This window comes from Ornithorhynchus anatinus, chromosome Y5 (genome assembly GCF_004115215.2).
Source record: "Ornithorhynchus anatinus isolate Pmale09 chromosome Y5, mOrnAna1.pri.v4, whole genome shotgun sequence".
NCBI classification, from domain to species: domain Eukaryota; kingdom Metazoa; phylum Chordata; class Mammalia; order Monotremata; family Ornithorhynchidae; genus Ornithorhynchus; species Ornithorhynchus anatinus.
Genome location: NC_053179.1, coordinates 238,215 through 251,271, shown reverse-complemented (window position 1 = coordinate 251,271; position 13,057 = coordinate 238,215). Strand labels below are relative to the sequence as shown.

The 13,057-nt window shown below is 44.8% G+C and overlaps 1 protein-coding gene across 1 annotated transcript in view; it reads right to left on the bottom strand.

Annotated features, from left to right (window-relative positions):
* The window catches only part of LOC114808742 (RING1 and YY1-binding protein-like), a 42,216-nt gene extending 38,381 nt beyond the window's left edge, over nucleotides 1–3,835 (bottom strand). The window contains exons 1-2 of the mRNA XM_029056568.2: nucleotides 3,646–3,835; nucleotides 2,960–3,085 (exon numbers count right to left, since the gene is read on the bottom strand). Of these exons, the coding sequence (XP_028912401.1) occupies nucleotides 2,960–3,085; nucleotides 3,646–3,671 (152 nt within the window). The 5' untranslated portion in view covers nucleotides 3,672–3,835. The remainder of the gene's footprint in view (nucleotides 1–2,959; nucleotides 3,086–3,645) is intronic.
* Between the last annotated feature and the right edge of the window lie 9,222 nt (nucleotides 3,836–13,057).

Below are 13,057 nucleotides of genomic sequence, written 5' to 3'. Positions count from 1 at the left end.
CATTTTGATTGCTGAACCTCTAGTATGCTGCAACCTGTCTTTCTCCTTATCATACTTCAATAGTTTAAATGATTCATTCATTCATATTTTTTGAGCACTCTAATAAGTGCTTGGAGAGATATGTAACAATAAGCAGACACATCCCAGCTAACAGTCTACTGGGGAAATAGACAATAACATTAATTAATCAATTGTGGGTAAACAAAGAGTTTACAATGTAGCAGGGAGATTATCAGTATGCTTTTGATTATTATTTTTACAATATTAGTATTTGTTAAAATTCTACACTTTTTTTCCAAAAGGTTGCCTTTATATCTTTATCTGCAGGCACTAAGTGCGTTCATTCAGCCATATTTATTGGCCCTTTACTGTGTGTAAAGCACTGCACTAAGCTTGGAAAATGCAGGCCCATCTTTTTTATTAAGGGCTACTATGTGCCAAGAACTGGTCTAAGCGCTGGGGGAGATACAAGGTAATCAGGTTGTCCCAGGTGGGGCTCACAGTCTTCATCCCTATTTGACAGATGAGGTCACTAAGGCATAGAGAAGTTAAGTGACTTGCCCAAGGTGATACAGCTGATAAATGATGCAGCCAGGAATAGAACCCACAACCTTTGACTCCCCAGCTTGTACTCTTTCCACTGAGCCACGCTGCTTTGATTATTACCTGTTGTAGTTTTGCAGCTGTATAAATTAATCAGGGTGGACACAGTCCCTGTCCAACATCAATCAATTGTATTTATTGAGGGTTTACTATATGCAGAGCACTCTACTGAACACTTTGGGAGAGTGGGTTGGTTATATATATAACCAACATAACAGATATATAACAGAGTTATAACAGATATATATATATCTCAATATAACAGAGTTGGTTATATTTCAGTGTTCCTTGCCCATAGCAAGCTTACAAGGGGAGACAGTCATTAACATAAATAAACAAAATGTGGATTTGTATATAAGTGCTGGAGGACTGAGGATGGGGTGAATAAAGGCTACAAATCGAAATCCAAGGACAATGCAAAAGGAATCAGGACAAGAAAATATGAGGACTTGGTTGGGAAAGGAGATATTTTTTAATTAGGCTATGAATGTGCAGATAGCGATGGTCTGTCAGATATTTAAAGGGTGGGTGATCTAGACCAGAGGCAGGTCGTGAGCGAGGGGCTGACAATAAACTAGACAAGACTGAGGAACAGTAAGTTGGTATTGGAGGAGCAAAGTGAGTTGTCTGGATTTTAGCAAGGAGATAAAGCAGAAGAGATGGCAAGGTGATTGAAGGCTTTAAAGCCAATGGTAAGGAACTTCTGTTTGATGAGGCAGTAGATAGGCAACTACCAGAAGTTAACTCCACCAACTGCTGGCATCACCCCATGAAGTCTAGAAAAGCGGCGTGGGTCAGTGGAAAGAGCCCGGGCTTGGGAGTCAGAGGTCATGGGTTCGAATCCCAGCTCTGCCACTTGTCAGCTGTCTGACTGTGGGCAAGTCACTTCACTTCTCTGGGCCTCAGTGTAAAATGGGGATTAAAACTGTGAGCCCCCATGGGGGACAACCTGATTTCCTTGTATCTCCCCCGGCGCTTAGAACAGTGCTCGGCATATAGTAAGCACTTAACAAATACCAACATTATTAAGTCTAAGGAGAAGTGAGAACAGGTATTTTTCTCCAATCTACAGTTGAGAAAACTGAGGCACAAAGTTAAATTACTTGTCCAAGGTTACAGAGTGGACAATTGACAGAAGTGGGAATAGAAACCCAGGGCCTCTGATCCCTCAGTCCTGTTTTTTTCACTAAGCTATCCAACTTCTGTGTATTTTTTTCATTGATAAAAGTACTTCAAAATGATTGAAAAAGGGAAAAAATGAAAATGGCATCAATCAATGATAAAACCAAACAACAGCAAAAACAATAAGCAGGAGATATATTTAGTTCTTGAAATATGAGCTCCTTCAGAGGCTGCTCAATGACCTAACTCATTTAAAGCAAAATGATTAAGGAATGAATGTCTAGGAACACTTGTTTCCCCAATCTTCAAACTAAGAACAAAATTTAAAAATAGACAAATTTAACTGGGCAGGTTGCCTATATTCATGCTGGATTCCCTATTAATCTAAAATCTTGTACTTGAATAAACAATATTTTTTGGTGATATGTTTCAGATGCTTTTAGCAATAAAACCGAATCGTATTTTTTTAAATTACAAATACCTTATTTCCTAATACACTGATAACAAATTCCAAAGGAAAAAGCTGACCAAAGGAAAGATGAAACAAAAACAGTGCACAAGAAACTTGAGGCTGCTTATTTTGTTTTGTCTAAATTTTACCTAATTCGAGTCCTATTTGACTGATTTGCATATGTACGATCTCTTATACTTACTCAGTCTCCCTCACTGGCTCCTCCTCTGTCTCCCACCCCTTAACAGCGGTGTCCCTCAAAGTTCAGTTCAGGGTCCCCTTTTGGTCTCCGATTTCACCCACTATCTCTCATATTAACATCTATTACTGTTGTATTTAGCTTTAACAAATCATTATCCTATTGATTATATAATAGAGCATTTCCCGGGAAGTAAAATATACACGCTTTTAGATCTCTACCTACAATTCTCAAGGGTCTCCTTCAGATAGCATCGTTTCCCTTAAATTATTCCTAAAACTTCCACAATCTACTAGTAGGATATTAAACAAGCCATTTTTTAAAAATCGCTAAAATACATCTAAAGTGCCGATAACATTACAAATCGTTACTTCCTTTGGTCTTTGGTCAGAACTTAAATATTTTCAATGTATTAAGGTGAGGAAAATGTTAATATTTCTTCCTGTAACCAATGCTGTGCAAAATTGTTTTCAAAAACATTAAAAATAACGCTGTCTTGCTCAAATTTTAAGCTTGCATTTTACAAGTCTGGGGGAATCTGGATTTATATACCTCCCCCGCTTTAAAGATGCTGTATAAAGTACCTTGTGGAAGTGCCTTTCCTCACATCGCAAATGCCGCATTTAAAGGTTTCTGCGTTGTTCCTAAAGGTGCAGACACTACAGTCCCAAAATTCTTCAACATAAGTACGTTTCGCTTGTCTTTTTAGCCTTTAGGAGAGTATGGAGAAAGTAGTACATAAGTTACATAAAGGTAAGAAACAAAATACAAAAATTCACAAGAGATCGTACTTAAAAGGATTGGGAGCAAAAATGTACTCCTTGTCCTTACGGTCAAGCGAATCCAGAGAAGACAAAAGAGATCGTGGAATACGACCGCTCGATCAGACCCTAGTCAATAAATTTTCTCACAACAATATTTTCCGAAGGACCCCAATTTATTTGGGTATGGAAATACTTCCAGAGAAAAGTCCAAGGAACGTGCTATGTGAAAAAAAGGATGAGGATAAGGAAATGCTCTATTTCTGGCCCCCAACAGCAAGAAAGGAAGCAATGTGGAGAAGTGGCCAAAAAAAAAAAAAAATCCCAAAAGTCTGCGGGACCAGCATAAAACCCACGCCAGTGCAGGATACACCGGATATACACCGTAGCAACGCCTCCGCTCTTCCGCTGTGCTCCTACTCCGGAATTTAAGACCTGGGCCGAAAGGGGGCCTAGCGTTCCATACCCCTTTTCTCCCTTTCCGCCTCCAGCCCGCGCAGAGAAGATACCTGGTTATTCTCTTCTTATCACCCATGAATGCGTTTTCCGCCCCTAATCGGAAAAAAACTACCCGCAAAAAGAAAAGAAAATGAGGAGGAAAGTGGAATCGGCTTAAATGTCCATTAAAATGCTACAGATTGTATATTCCCGACTCCGTTCGAGCTCCTCTGCCACGTCTGACGTTTCCAGGTACCGAATGAGATTTAGATGCCTCAGCACCGCCTCCGTGATGTTGATTTACAAGTGATACGCGTCACAGGTTATCAACCTATCCCAAGCGAAGTTACTACTACAGGGGTAATCCTGGGGAGGAGTAGTCGGGACTCAGCAGATTTGAGTATAGTAAAACCAGCTATATGGCATAATGCGTGGATATAGTAAAGCGAGGGAGGTTGCTTGCTTTCCAAGCTCATTCTTAAAAACTGTGGGAAAAAATAAATGTTCCATACCCCGAAAGAGAAGCGTATTCTAAAATCATTAAACGAAAGATGATTTTTACAGCAGTATACTCTTGAGGAGTGAGAAACTTATGTTGCGTTTGAAGTGTTCTCGGCTTCAAATAAAAAGAAAATGGACCAGGATGGGTTGGAGGAAAAGTATGAAAGCAGGAGAGTTGGCCTCAGGTCTTCATCAATCAATCTTATTTATTGAGCCCTTACCGTGTGCAAGAGCACTGCACTAAGCTCTTGGGAGAGTACGACATAATAATGTCATAGATACATTACTTGTCCACAACGGGTTAGTTTAGGGGGTCTTTATCATCAATTATTCAATCATTGGCATTTGATCAGACAGTCAATCAGTTGTATTTTTTGATACTATGTGCATAGCACTGTTCTGAGTGCTTCAGTACAGTTCAAAATAATTAGTAGACAAGTTCCCTGCCCATACTGAGTTTACAATCCAGCGGGGGAAACAGACATTAATATAAACTGTAATTATACATTCATTCATTCAATAGTATTTCTTGAGCACGTACTGTGTGCAGAGCACTGTACTGAGCCCTTGGAATGTACAATTTGGCAACAGATAGAGACAATCCCTGCCCAATAATGGGCTCACAGTCTAAATGGGGGAGACAGACAGCAAAGCAAAACAGAGCAAAACAAAACAAGCAGTCTGGTGCAGATATCATCAGATAATTAGAATCATAGAGATATACACATCATTAACAAAATAGAGTAATAAATAATATATACAAATATGCACAGTGCTGAGGGGAGGGGGGGGGGGAATGAGGAGGGGAGGAGGAGTTTAGGGAAAGGAGGAGTCAGTCTGGGAAGGCCTCCTGAAGGAGGTGAGCTCAGTAGGGCTTTGAAGAGAAGAAGAGAGTTAGTTTGGTGGATGTGAGGAGGAAGGGCATTTCAGGACAGTGGAAGGACATGGCCCAGGGGTTGATGGTGGAATAGGTGTGAACGAGGGACTGTGAGGACATGAGTGGCAGAGGAGCAGAGTGTATGGGGTGGGCAGTAGAAAGAGAGAAGGGAGGTGAGGTAGGAGGGGGCAAGGTGATGGAGAGCTTTGAAGCCACGAGTGAGGAGTTTTTCTTTCATGCAAAGGTTGATAGGCAACCACTGGAGGTTTTTAAGGAGGGGAGTGATATGCCCAGAGCGTTTCCGTAGGAAGATGATCCAGGCAGGGGAATGAAGAATAGACTGGAGTGGGGAGAAGCAGGTGGAAGGGAGATCTGAGAGGAGGCTAACACAGTAATCCAGTCGGGAGATTATGAGAACTTGTACCAGCAAGGTAGCAGTTTGGATGGAGAGGAAAGGGCACATCTTGGGGATATTGTGAAGGTGAGACAGGCAGGTGTTGGTGACGGATTGGAAGTGTGGAGTGAATGAGAGCGCCGAGTCAAGGATGATACCGAGGTTGCGGGCCTGTGAGACAGGAAGGATGGTAGTGCCATCCACAGTGACGGAAATCAGGTAGAGGACAGGGTTTGGGAGGGAAGATAAGGAGCTCAATCTTGGACACGTTGAGTTTTAGGTGGTGGGCAGACTTCCAGGTGGAGATGTCCTGAAGGCAGAGGGAGACACCAGCTTGGAGGGAGAGAGTGAGAACAGGAGAGGAGATGTAGATTTGGGTGATAAATAATTTAATAATTTATTTGTAATTTAATTTGTTCATTACATATAATTTAAATATACGTATGTAATTGCTGTGGGGTTGTGTGCAGGGCACATATCAAATTTCCAGAGTCACAGATTGAAGTACAAGGACGATGCAGAAAGGAGAGTGAACTGAGAAAAAGAGGGCTTAATCCGGGAAGGCTTCTTCTTGGAGGAGATATGAGAAGCAGCATGGCATAGTGCAAAGAGCGTGGGTCAGGAAGTCAAATGCCATAATTATGAAGTATTATTAATATTCTCCTCTCAAGGTCTCACCTGAAGAGTTTTCAGTACTCTACAAGTCTTGGTTATAGGAGGGAGAGTTGAGTAGAGGCATACCCATTCCATTCCTAGCTTGGGCAGAGGATAGCAGATGGAGAGTGGGTGTTCTGGGAGAGACATGCCCATGGTTCAGAAACGACTCGATGGCATAAAACAAGACAATTATTATTATGAGTGACCTTAATAATGCTTTTCAGGTGTACAGAATGACATATATCGAGGGGCAGGGTGTAGTAAAGGGGTCAACCGCAGGATTGGGGCACAGTGAGTAAACTGGCACTAGAGGAGTGGAGTGTGCTGGCTGGGCTTGTAGTAGGAGATTAGTGAGGTGAGATAGGGTGGGATGACTTGATTGAGTGCTTTAAAGCCAATGGTAAAGAGTAATGCGGAGGTGGATGGGCAGCCATTAGAAGTTCTTGAGGAGTGTTACGACATGAGTTGAATATTTTTGTTGATAAGTACAACAGAGTGAATTATGGGTTGGAGTGGGGAGAGACAGGAGGCTGGGAGGTCAGTGAAGAGGCAGATATAGTAGTCAAGACAGGATAGGATAAGTGCTTGGATCAGCATTGTAGCAGTTTGAATGGAGAGGAGAGGTTGGATTTTAGCAATGTTGTGAAGGTAGAACTGACAGGACTTGGTGATGGATTGAATATATGGGTGGAATGACAATAACAATAACAATTATGGTATTTGTTAAGTGCTTACTATGTGTCAGGCACTGAACTGAGAGCTAGGATGGATATAGGCAAATCAGGTTGGACATAGTCCCCTGTCCCAAGTGGAGTTCACAGTCTCAATCCCCATTTTATAGATGAGGTCACTAAGTCCCAGAGAAGTACCAAGGTGAATTGCCCAAGGTCACACAGCTGACAAGTGGCGGTGACAAGATTAGAACCCATGACCTTCTGATTCCCAGGTCTAGCCATGCTCTATCTACTATGCCATTCTACTTTGAGGGAGTTGAGTTGAGGACAGTTCCAAGGTTTTGAGGTTGTGTTCCAAGGTTGTGAGGTTGTGACAATTGTCTACTTGTGAGGTAGAGAGGATAGAGCTGTTGTCTACAGTGTTGGAGAGGTGTACTTCCTGAGTTCAGAACACTTGACTAAGTGCTTGGAAAAGTTCAATACAACCAAGTTAGTGGGTGCAGTCCCTTCTTGCAAGGATCTTATAGGATCTTATAGTCAACAGAGGGACTTGCAAGGATCTTGCAAGGATCTTATAGTCAACAGGGGGATAAAGATAGGGGAGGAAATAGCACAGTTTAAGGAGATAAACATAAGTATTCACAGTATTTATTTTGCCCTTACTGTTTGTAGAAGGCTGTACTAAAACTTGGGAATGACTATATCGGCTGGAATTACACAAAGAGTCTGTCTTTCAAGAGATTTACAACCAATGAATAAAGGTGGAGAGGACTGGAGATAGACAAAATTGAAATGGTGAAAGAATCAAATACTTAACACAACATAAAGAACAAGGGCAGATAAAGAAAACACTAAATAAAAACCAAAATCAGTAGGGGGCTGAGGCTAGGGAAGCTGAATTTCAGGTGTTCCTGAAGCCACAGCAACAGCTACTGAGGCAACTAGGCTTTTAGAGGTTATACGAGGCCTTTGTGCTGCAGAAGTTGTTCTCTGACCTGCAGTTCTAAAATGATAAGTAGTAACACTTCATGCTGTTCTCCTGGACTACTGTAACCCCTTCCAGTTTCATCCCACCAGTGCTTTGCTTAAAGAGTTCACGGAAGAGCAATCTTTAGTCCTGGAACATCCAAGGAAGTTTTGAAAAAAAGTCATTGGGAAGCCATTTATTCTGGGAAGACAAAGGGAGAGGAGATCCAATTCAATGTCACTTCAGAAAGGTTCTCATCCCTCTTAGTCCTAATCTCTTGGGACTAGAAATAGCTAAAGAGATCAGGCCAAGCATAACTGTTTCCCCACCCTTCACCATAAAGAAAAGGGAGCAGAGAGAGAGAAAACCCATTTGGGAAACATGAACCAATTCTATAGACTTGGTTTATAAAAGATTAACAACATTGAATATTCTTAAGTAGACAGTTTAAAAGCAATCCTGTTTATGGTAAAGATGCATCCATGGGTATAATTGCAATGCTGAGAACTGCTTTCCTCTTTTCGCATTTTGTCAATGAAATATGGTAGTGCCTCCTTGGTGTTGTTCAAACATCGAAGATGAAGAGAGGAAAGGCCTGCCCCTTTGCCTGTAGCTACAGTGTCAGGAATGGGAGTGCAACATCCACACTCATGTGTGAGTAGTTTTTGCAGTAGCTTTGATGGTTTCCAATGAGTCGTTTCCCTCCCTACCCCTCCTAGACCCAGAAGCTGCTAGGAAAAACTGCTGGAGGAAATCCAGATATCAGGCTGATTTCATCTACTTCAATTTTATTGTTGTGTGCTTTAACTCTGCCCTTTCCTCTGCCTGGCAAAATTATTTCTCTATCCTTATTGACACCTATTCCCATTGCCCATGCCAGTTGTTCCAGATGTTTAACTCCCTCCTCAAACCCCCGTCTCCCTACCTTCTCCAACCCTTGCTCCCAATGACCTGGCCACCTGCTGATTTAAGAAAATGACATTATCAGGCCCAGTGTCCCTAAAATCTCCTCTGTCCCTTCCCAGTATCCCCTTTCCTGACCCTCCTTCAACTGTCTCCTCTTTCTCCTCTTTCCCAGCAGTATCTCTAGAGGAAATCTCCTGACTTTATCAAAATCCACCCTTTCCTCCGGCTCATAAGACTACATTCCAATGTCTTCTCCCCACTGCTTTCAAACAAGCCCATATCTCCTCTATCCTAAAAAAACCCTCCTTTGACCCCATGGCTCCCTCCATTTACTACCCCATCTCCCTCTTACCATTCCTCTCCCAACTTCTTGTGTGAGTTGTCTACACCTGCTGTCTCAAATTCCTCTTCTCCAGTTCCCTCTTTGACCCTCTCCAATCTGGCTTCCGTCCCCTTCACTCCACAGGCCCCTCAAAGGTCACCAATGATGTCATTCTTGCCAATCAATTAGCCTCTACACTATTCTAATCCTCCTCGAAGTCTCAATTACCTTCAACACTCTAGACCATCCCCTTCTTCTGGAAACATTAGCCTACTGAGGCTACAGTGACACTGTACTCTCCTGGTTCTCTTATCGGCTGGATGCTTATTCTCAGTTTCCCTCACAGACTACTCCTCTGCCTCCCACCCCCTAGTGGTGGGTGTCCCTCAGGGTTCAGTTGTGGATATTCATCTATTCTTAGTTTAGACCCACTCCTTTGGAGAACTCTTTCAGTCCCATGGCTTCAATTATTCATTCACTCATTCATTCAGTAGTATTTATTGAGCACTTACTATGTGCAGAGCACTGTACTAAGCACTTGGAATGTACACATTGGTAACAGATAGAGACAGATAGAGAACAATGGCAATAAAAAGAATCAAGGGGAAGAACATCTTATTAAAACAATAGTAAATAAGTAGAATCAGGGTGATGTACATCTCATTTTTAACAAAATAAATAGGGTAATGAAGGTGTATACATTTGAGCGGACGAGTACAGTGCTGAGGGGATGGGACGGGAGAGGGGGAGGAGCAGAGAGAAAGGGGGGAGAAGAGGGTTTAGCTGTGGAGAGGTGAAGGGGGTGATAGAAGGAGCAGAGGGAAAAGGGGAGCTCAGTCTGGGAAGGCCTCTTGGAGGACGTGAGCTTTAAGTAGGGTTTTGAAGAGGAGAAGAGAATTAGTTTGGTGGAGGTGAGGAGGGAGGGCATTCCAGGACCGCAGGAGGACGTGGCCCAGGGGTCGTCAACAGGTTAGGCAAGAACAGGGGACGGTGAAGAGGTGAGCGGCAGAGGAACGGAGTGTGCGTGGTGGGCAGTAGAAAGAGAGAAGGGAGGAGAGGTAGGAAGGGAGATGTCCCTTCCTCCTCTCTGATCTCCCTTCCTCCTCTCTTGCCCTGCTCCAGTCTATTCTTCACTCCGCTGCCCGGCTCATCTTCCTGCAGAAATGATCTGGGCATGTCACTCCCCTTCTTAAACACCTCCAGTGGTTGTCTATCAACCTCCGCTCCAAACAAAAACTCACTCTAGGCTTCAAGGCTCTACGTCACCTTGCCCCTTCCTACCTCTCCTCCCTCTATCTTTCTACTGCCCACCCCGCACACTCCGCTCCTCTGCCGCCCACCTCCTCACCATCCCTCGGTCTCGCCTATCCCGCTGTCGACCCCTGGGCAACGTCCTCCCGCGGTCCTGGAATGCCCTCCCTCCTCACCTCCGCCAAACTGATTCTCTTCCCCTCTTCAAAACCCTACTTAAAACACCTCCTCCAAGAGTCCTTCCCAGACTGAGCTCCTCCCTCTACTCCCTCTACCACCCCCCCTTCACCTCTCTGCAGTATAACCCTCTTTTCCCCCCATTTACTTCTGCTCCTCCCCCTCTCCCTTCCCATCCCGTCAGCACCGTACTTGTCTGCTCAACTGTATATATTTTCATTACCCTATTTATTTTGTTAATGAAATGTACATCACCTTGATTCTATTTAGTTGCCATTGTTTTTACGAGATGTTCTTCCCCTTGACTCTATTTATTGCCATTGTTCTTATCTGTCTGTCTCCCCCGATTAGACTGTAAGCCCGTCAAACGGCAGGAACTGTCTCTATCTGTTGCTGACTTGTTCATTCCAAGTGCTTAGTACAGTGCTGTGCATATAGTAAGCGCTCGATAAATATGAATGAATGAATGAATGAATGAATGAATGAATGGAGGGACAAGGTGATGGAGAGCCTGGAAGCCTAGAGTGAGAAGTTTTTGTTTTGTGCGGAAGTTGATAGGCAACCGCTGGAGGTTTTTAAGAAGGGGAGTGACATGCCTAGAGCATTTCTGCAGGAAGATGAGCCGGGCAGAGGAGTGAAGAATAGACTGGAGCGGGAGAGAGAGGAGGAAGGGAGATAAGAGAGAAGGCTGACAGAATAGTCTAGCCGGGATATTACGAGAGCCTGTAGCAGTAAGGTAGCCATTTGGGTGGAGAGGAAAGGGCAGATCTTGGCGATATTATAAAAGTGTGACCAGCAGGTTTTGGTGACAGATCGGATGTGTGGGTTGAACGAGAGAGACGAGTCAAAGATGACACTGAGGTTGCGGGCCTGAGAGACAGGAAGGATGGTTGTACCATCCACGGTGATAGGGAAGTCAGGGAGAGGACCGGACTTGGGAGGGAAGATGGAAGTTTTGGTCATGTTGAGTTTTAGGTGGTGGGCAGACATCCAGGTAGAGACGTCCAGGAGGCAGGAGGAGATGCGAGCCTGAAGGGAAGGGGAGAGGACGGGGCAGAGATGTAGATCTGCGGGTCATCTGCATAGACATGATAGTTGAAGCCGTGAGAGTGGATGAGTTCACCCAGGGAGTGAGTGTAAATGGAGAACAGAAGAGGGTCAAGAAATGACCCTTGAGGAACTCCAACAGTTAAAGGTTGGGAAGAGGAGGAGGAGCCTTTGAAGGAGACCGAGAATGACTCGCCAGAGAGATAAGAGGAGAACCAGGAGAGGACGGAGTCCGTGAAGCCAAGGTGAGATAAGGTGTGGAGGAGAAGGGGATGGTCGACAGTTCAAAGGCAGCTGAGAGGTCAAGGAGGATTAGAATAGAGAAGGAGCCATTGCATTTGGCAAGAAGGAGGTCATGGGTGACCTTAGAGAGAGCAGACTCGGTAGAGTGGAGGAGATGGAAGCCAGATTGGAGGGGGTCCAGGAGAGAATGGGAGTTAAGGAATTCTAAGCAGCGATTGTAGTTGACTCGTTCTAGGATCTTGGAAAGGAAGGGTAGTAGGGGAATAGGACAATAACTGGAAGGGGAAGTGGGGTTGAGAGAGGGTTTTTTTTAGGATGGGGGGAGACATGGGCATGTTTGAAGGCAGAGGGGAAGAAGCCATTGGAGAGTGAATGGTTAAAGATAGAAGTTAAGGAGGGGAGGAGGGCAGGGGCGATGGTTTTTATAAGGTGAGCGGGAATGGGGTACGAGGCACAGGTGGAGGAGGTGGCACTTGTGAGGAGGGAGGAGATCTCCTCTCAGGATACTGCAGGGAAGGATGGAAAAGTAGGGGACAGGGTTGTGGGGGGAGGCAAGAGGGGGAGGGGTGACTTTGGGGAGCTCAGACCTGATTGTATTAATTTTTGTGATGAAGTAGGTGGCCAGATCATTGGGGGTGAGGGATGGGGGAGGGGGAGGAACAGGGGGCCTAAGGAGAGAGTTAAAGGTCCGGAACAATTGGTGGGGGTGACGGGCATGGGTGTCAATGAGGGAGGAGAAGAAGTTTTGCCTGGCAGAGGAGAGGGCAGAGTTAAGGCAGGAAAGGATAAAGTTGAAATGTATGAGGTCGGCTTGGTGCTTGGAGCTTCTCCAGCAGCGCTTGGCAGCTCAAGCTTAGGAGCGTAGGAGGTGGACAGAGGCAGTGACCCAGGGTTGTGGGTTAATGGAGCAAGAGTGGTGGAGGGAAGGGGGGGCGAGAGAGTTGAGATGAGTAGAGAGGGTGGAGTTGAGAGCGGTGACCTGATCATCGCGAGTGGGAAGAGAGGATGGGGGAAATGGTGGGGAGAGATGCTTTTGGAGAGATGGATGGGATCAAAAGAGCAGAGGTCTCTGTGGAGGAGTAGCAAAGATTTGCAGGGGGAAGGAGTGTGAGAGATGAGGCAGGTGAGAAGGTTATGGTCAGAGAGAGAGATTTCAGAGTTGGTGAGAGAGGAGGTAGTGCAGCGGTAGGAGATCACGAGATCGAGGGTGTGACTGAGTCGGTGAGTGGGCGAGGTGTGGTGGAGCAGGAGGTTGGTAGAGTCGAGGAGGGATAGCAGGCGGGTGGCAGAGGAGTCACCGGTACATCTATATGGATGTTGAAGTCTCCAAGGGATCAGAGTGGGCAGAGAGAAGGCACTTCTATGCAGATGATACCTAAATCTGGATCTCCCACCCTAACGTCTCTCTCTCTCTGCAGCCTAGAATATTCCTCCTGCTTTCCAGACATTTCTTCTTGGATGGCCTCC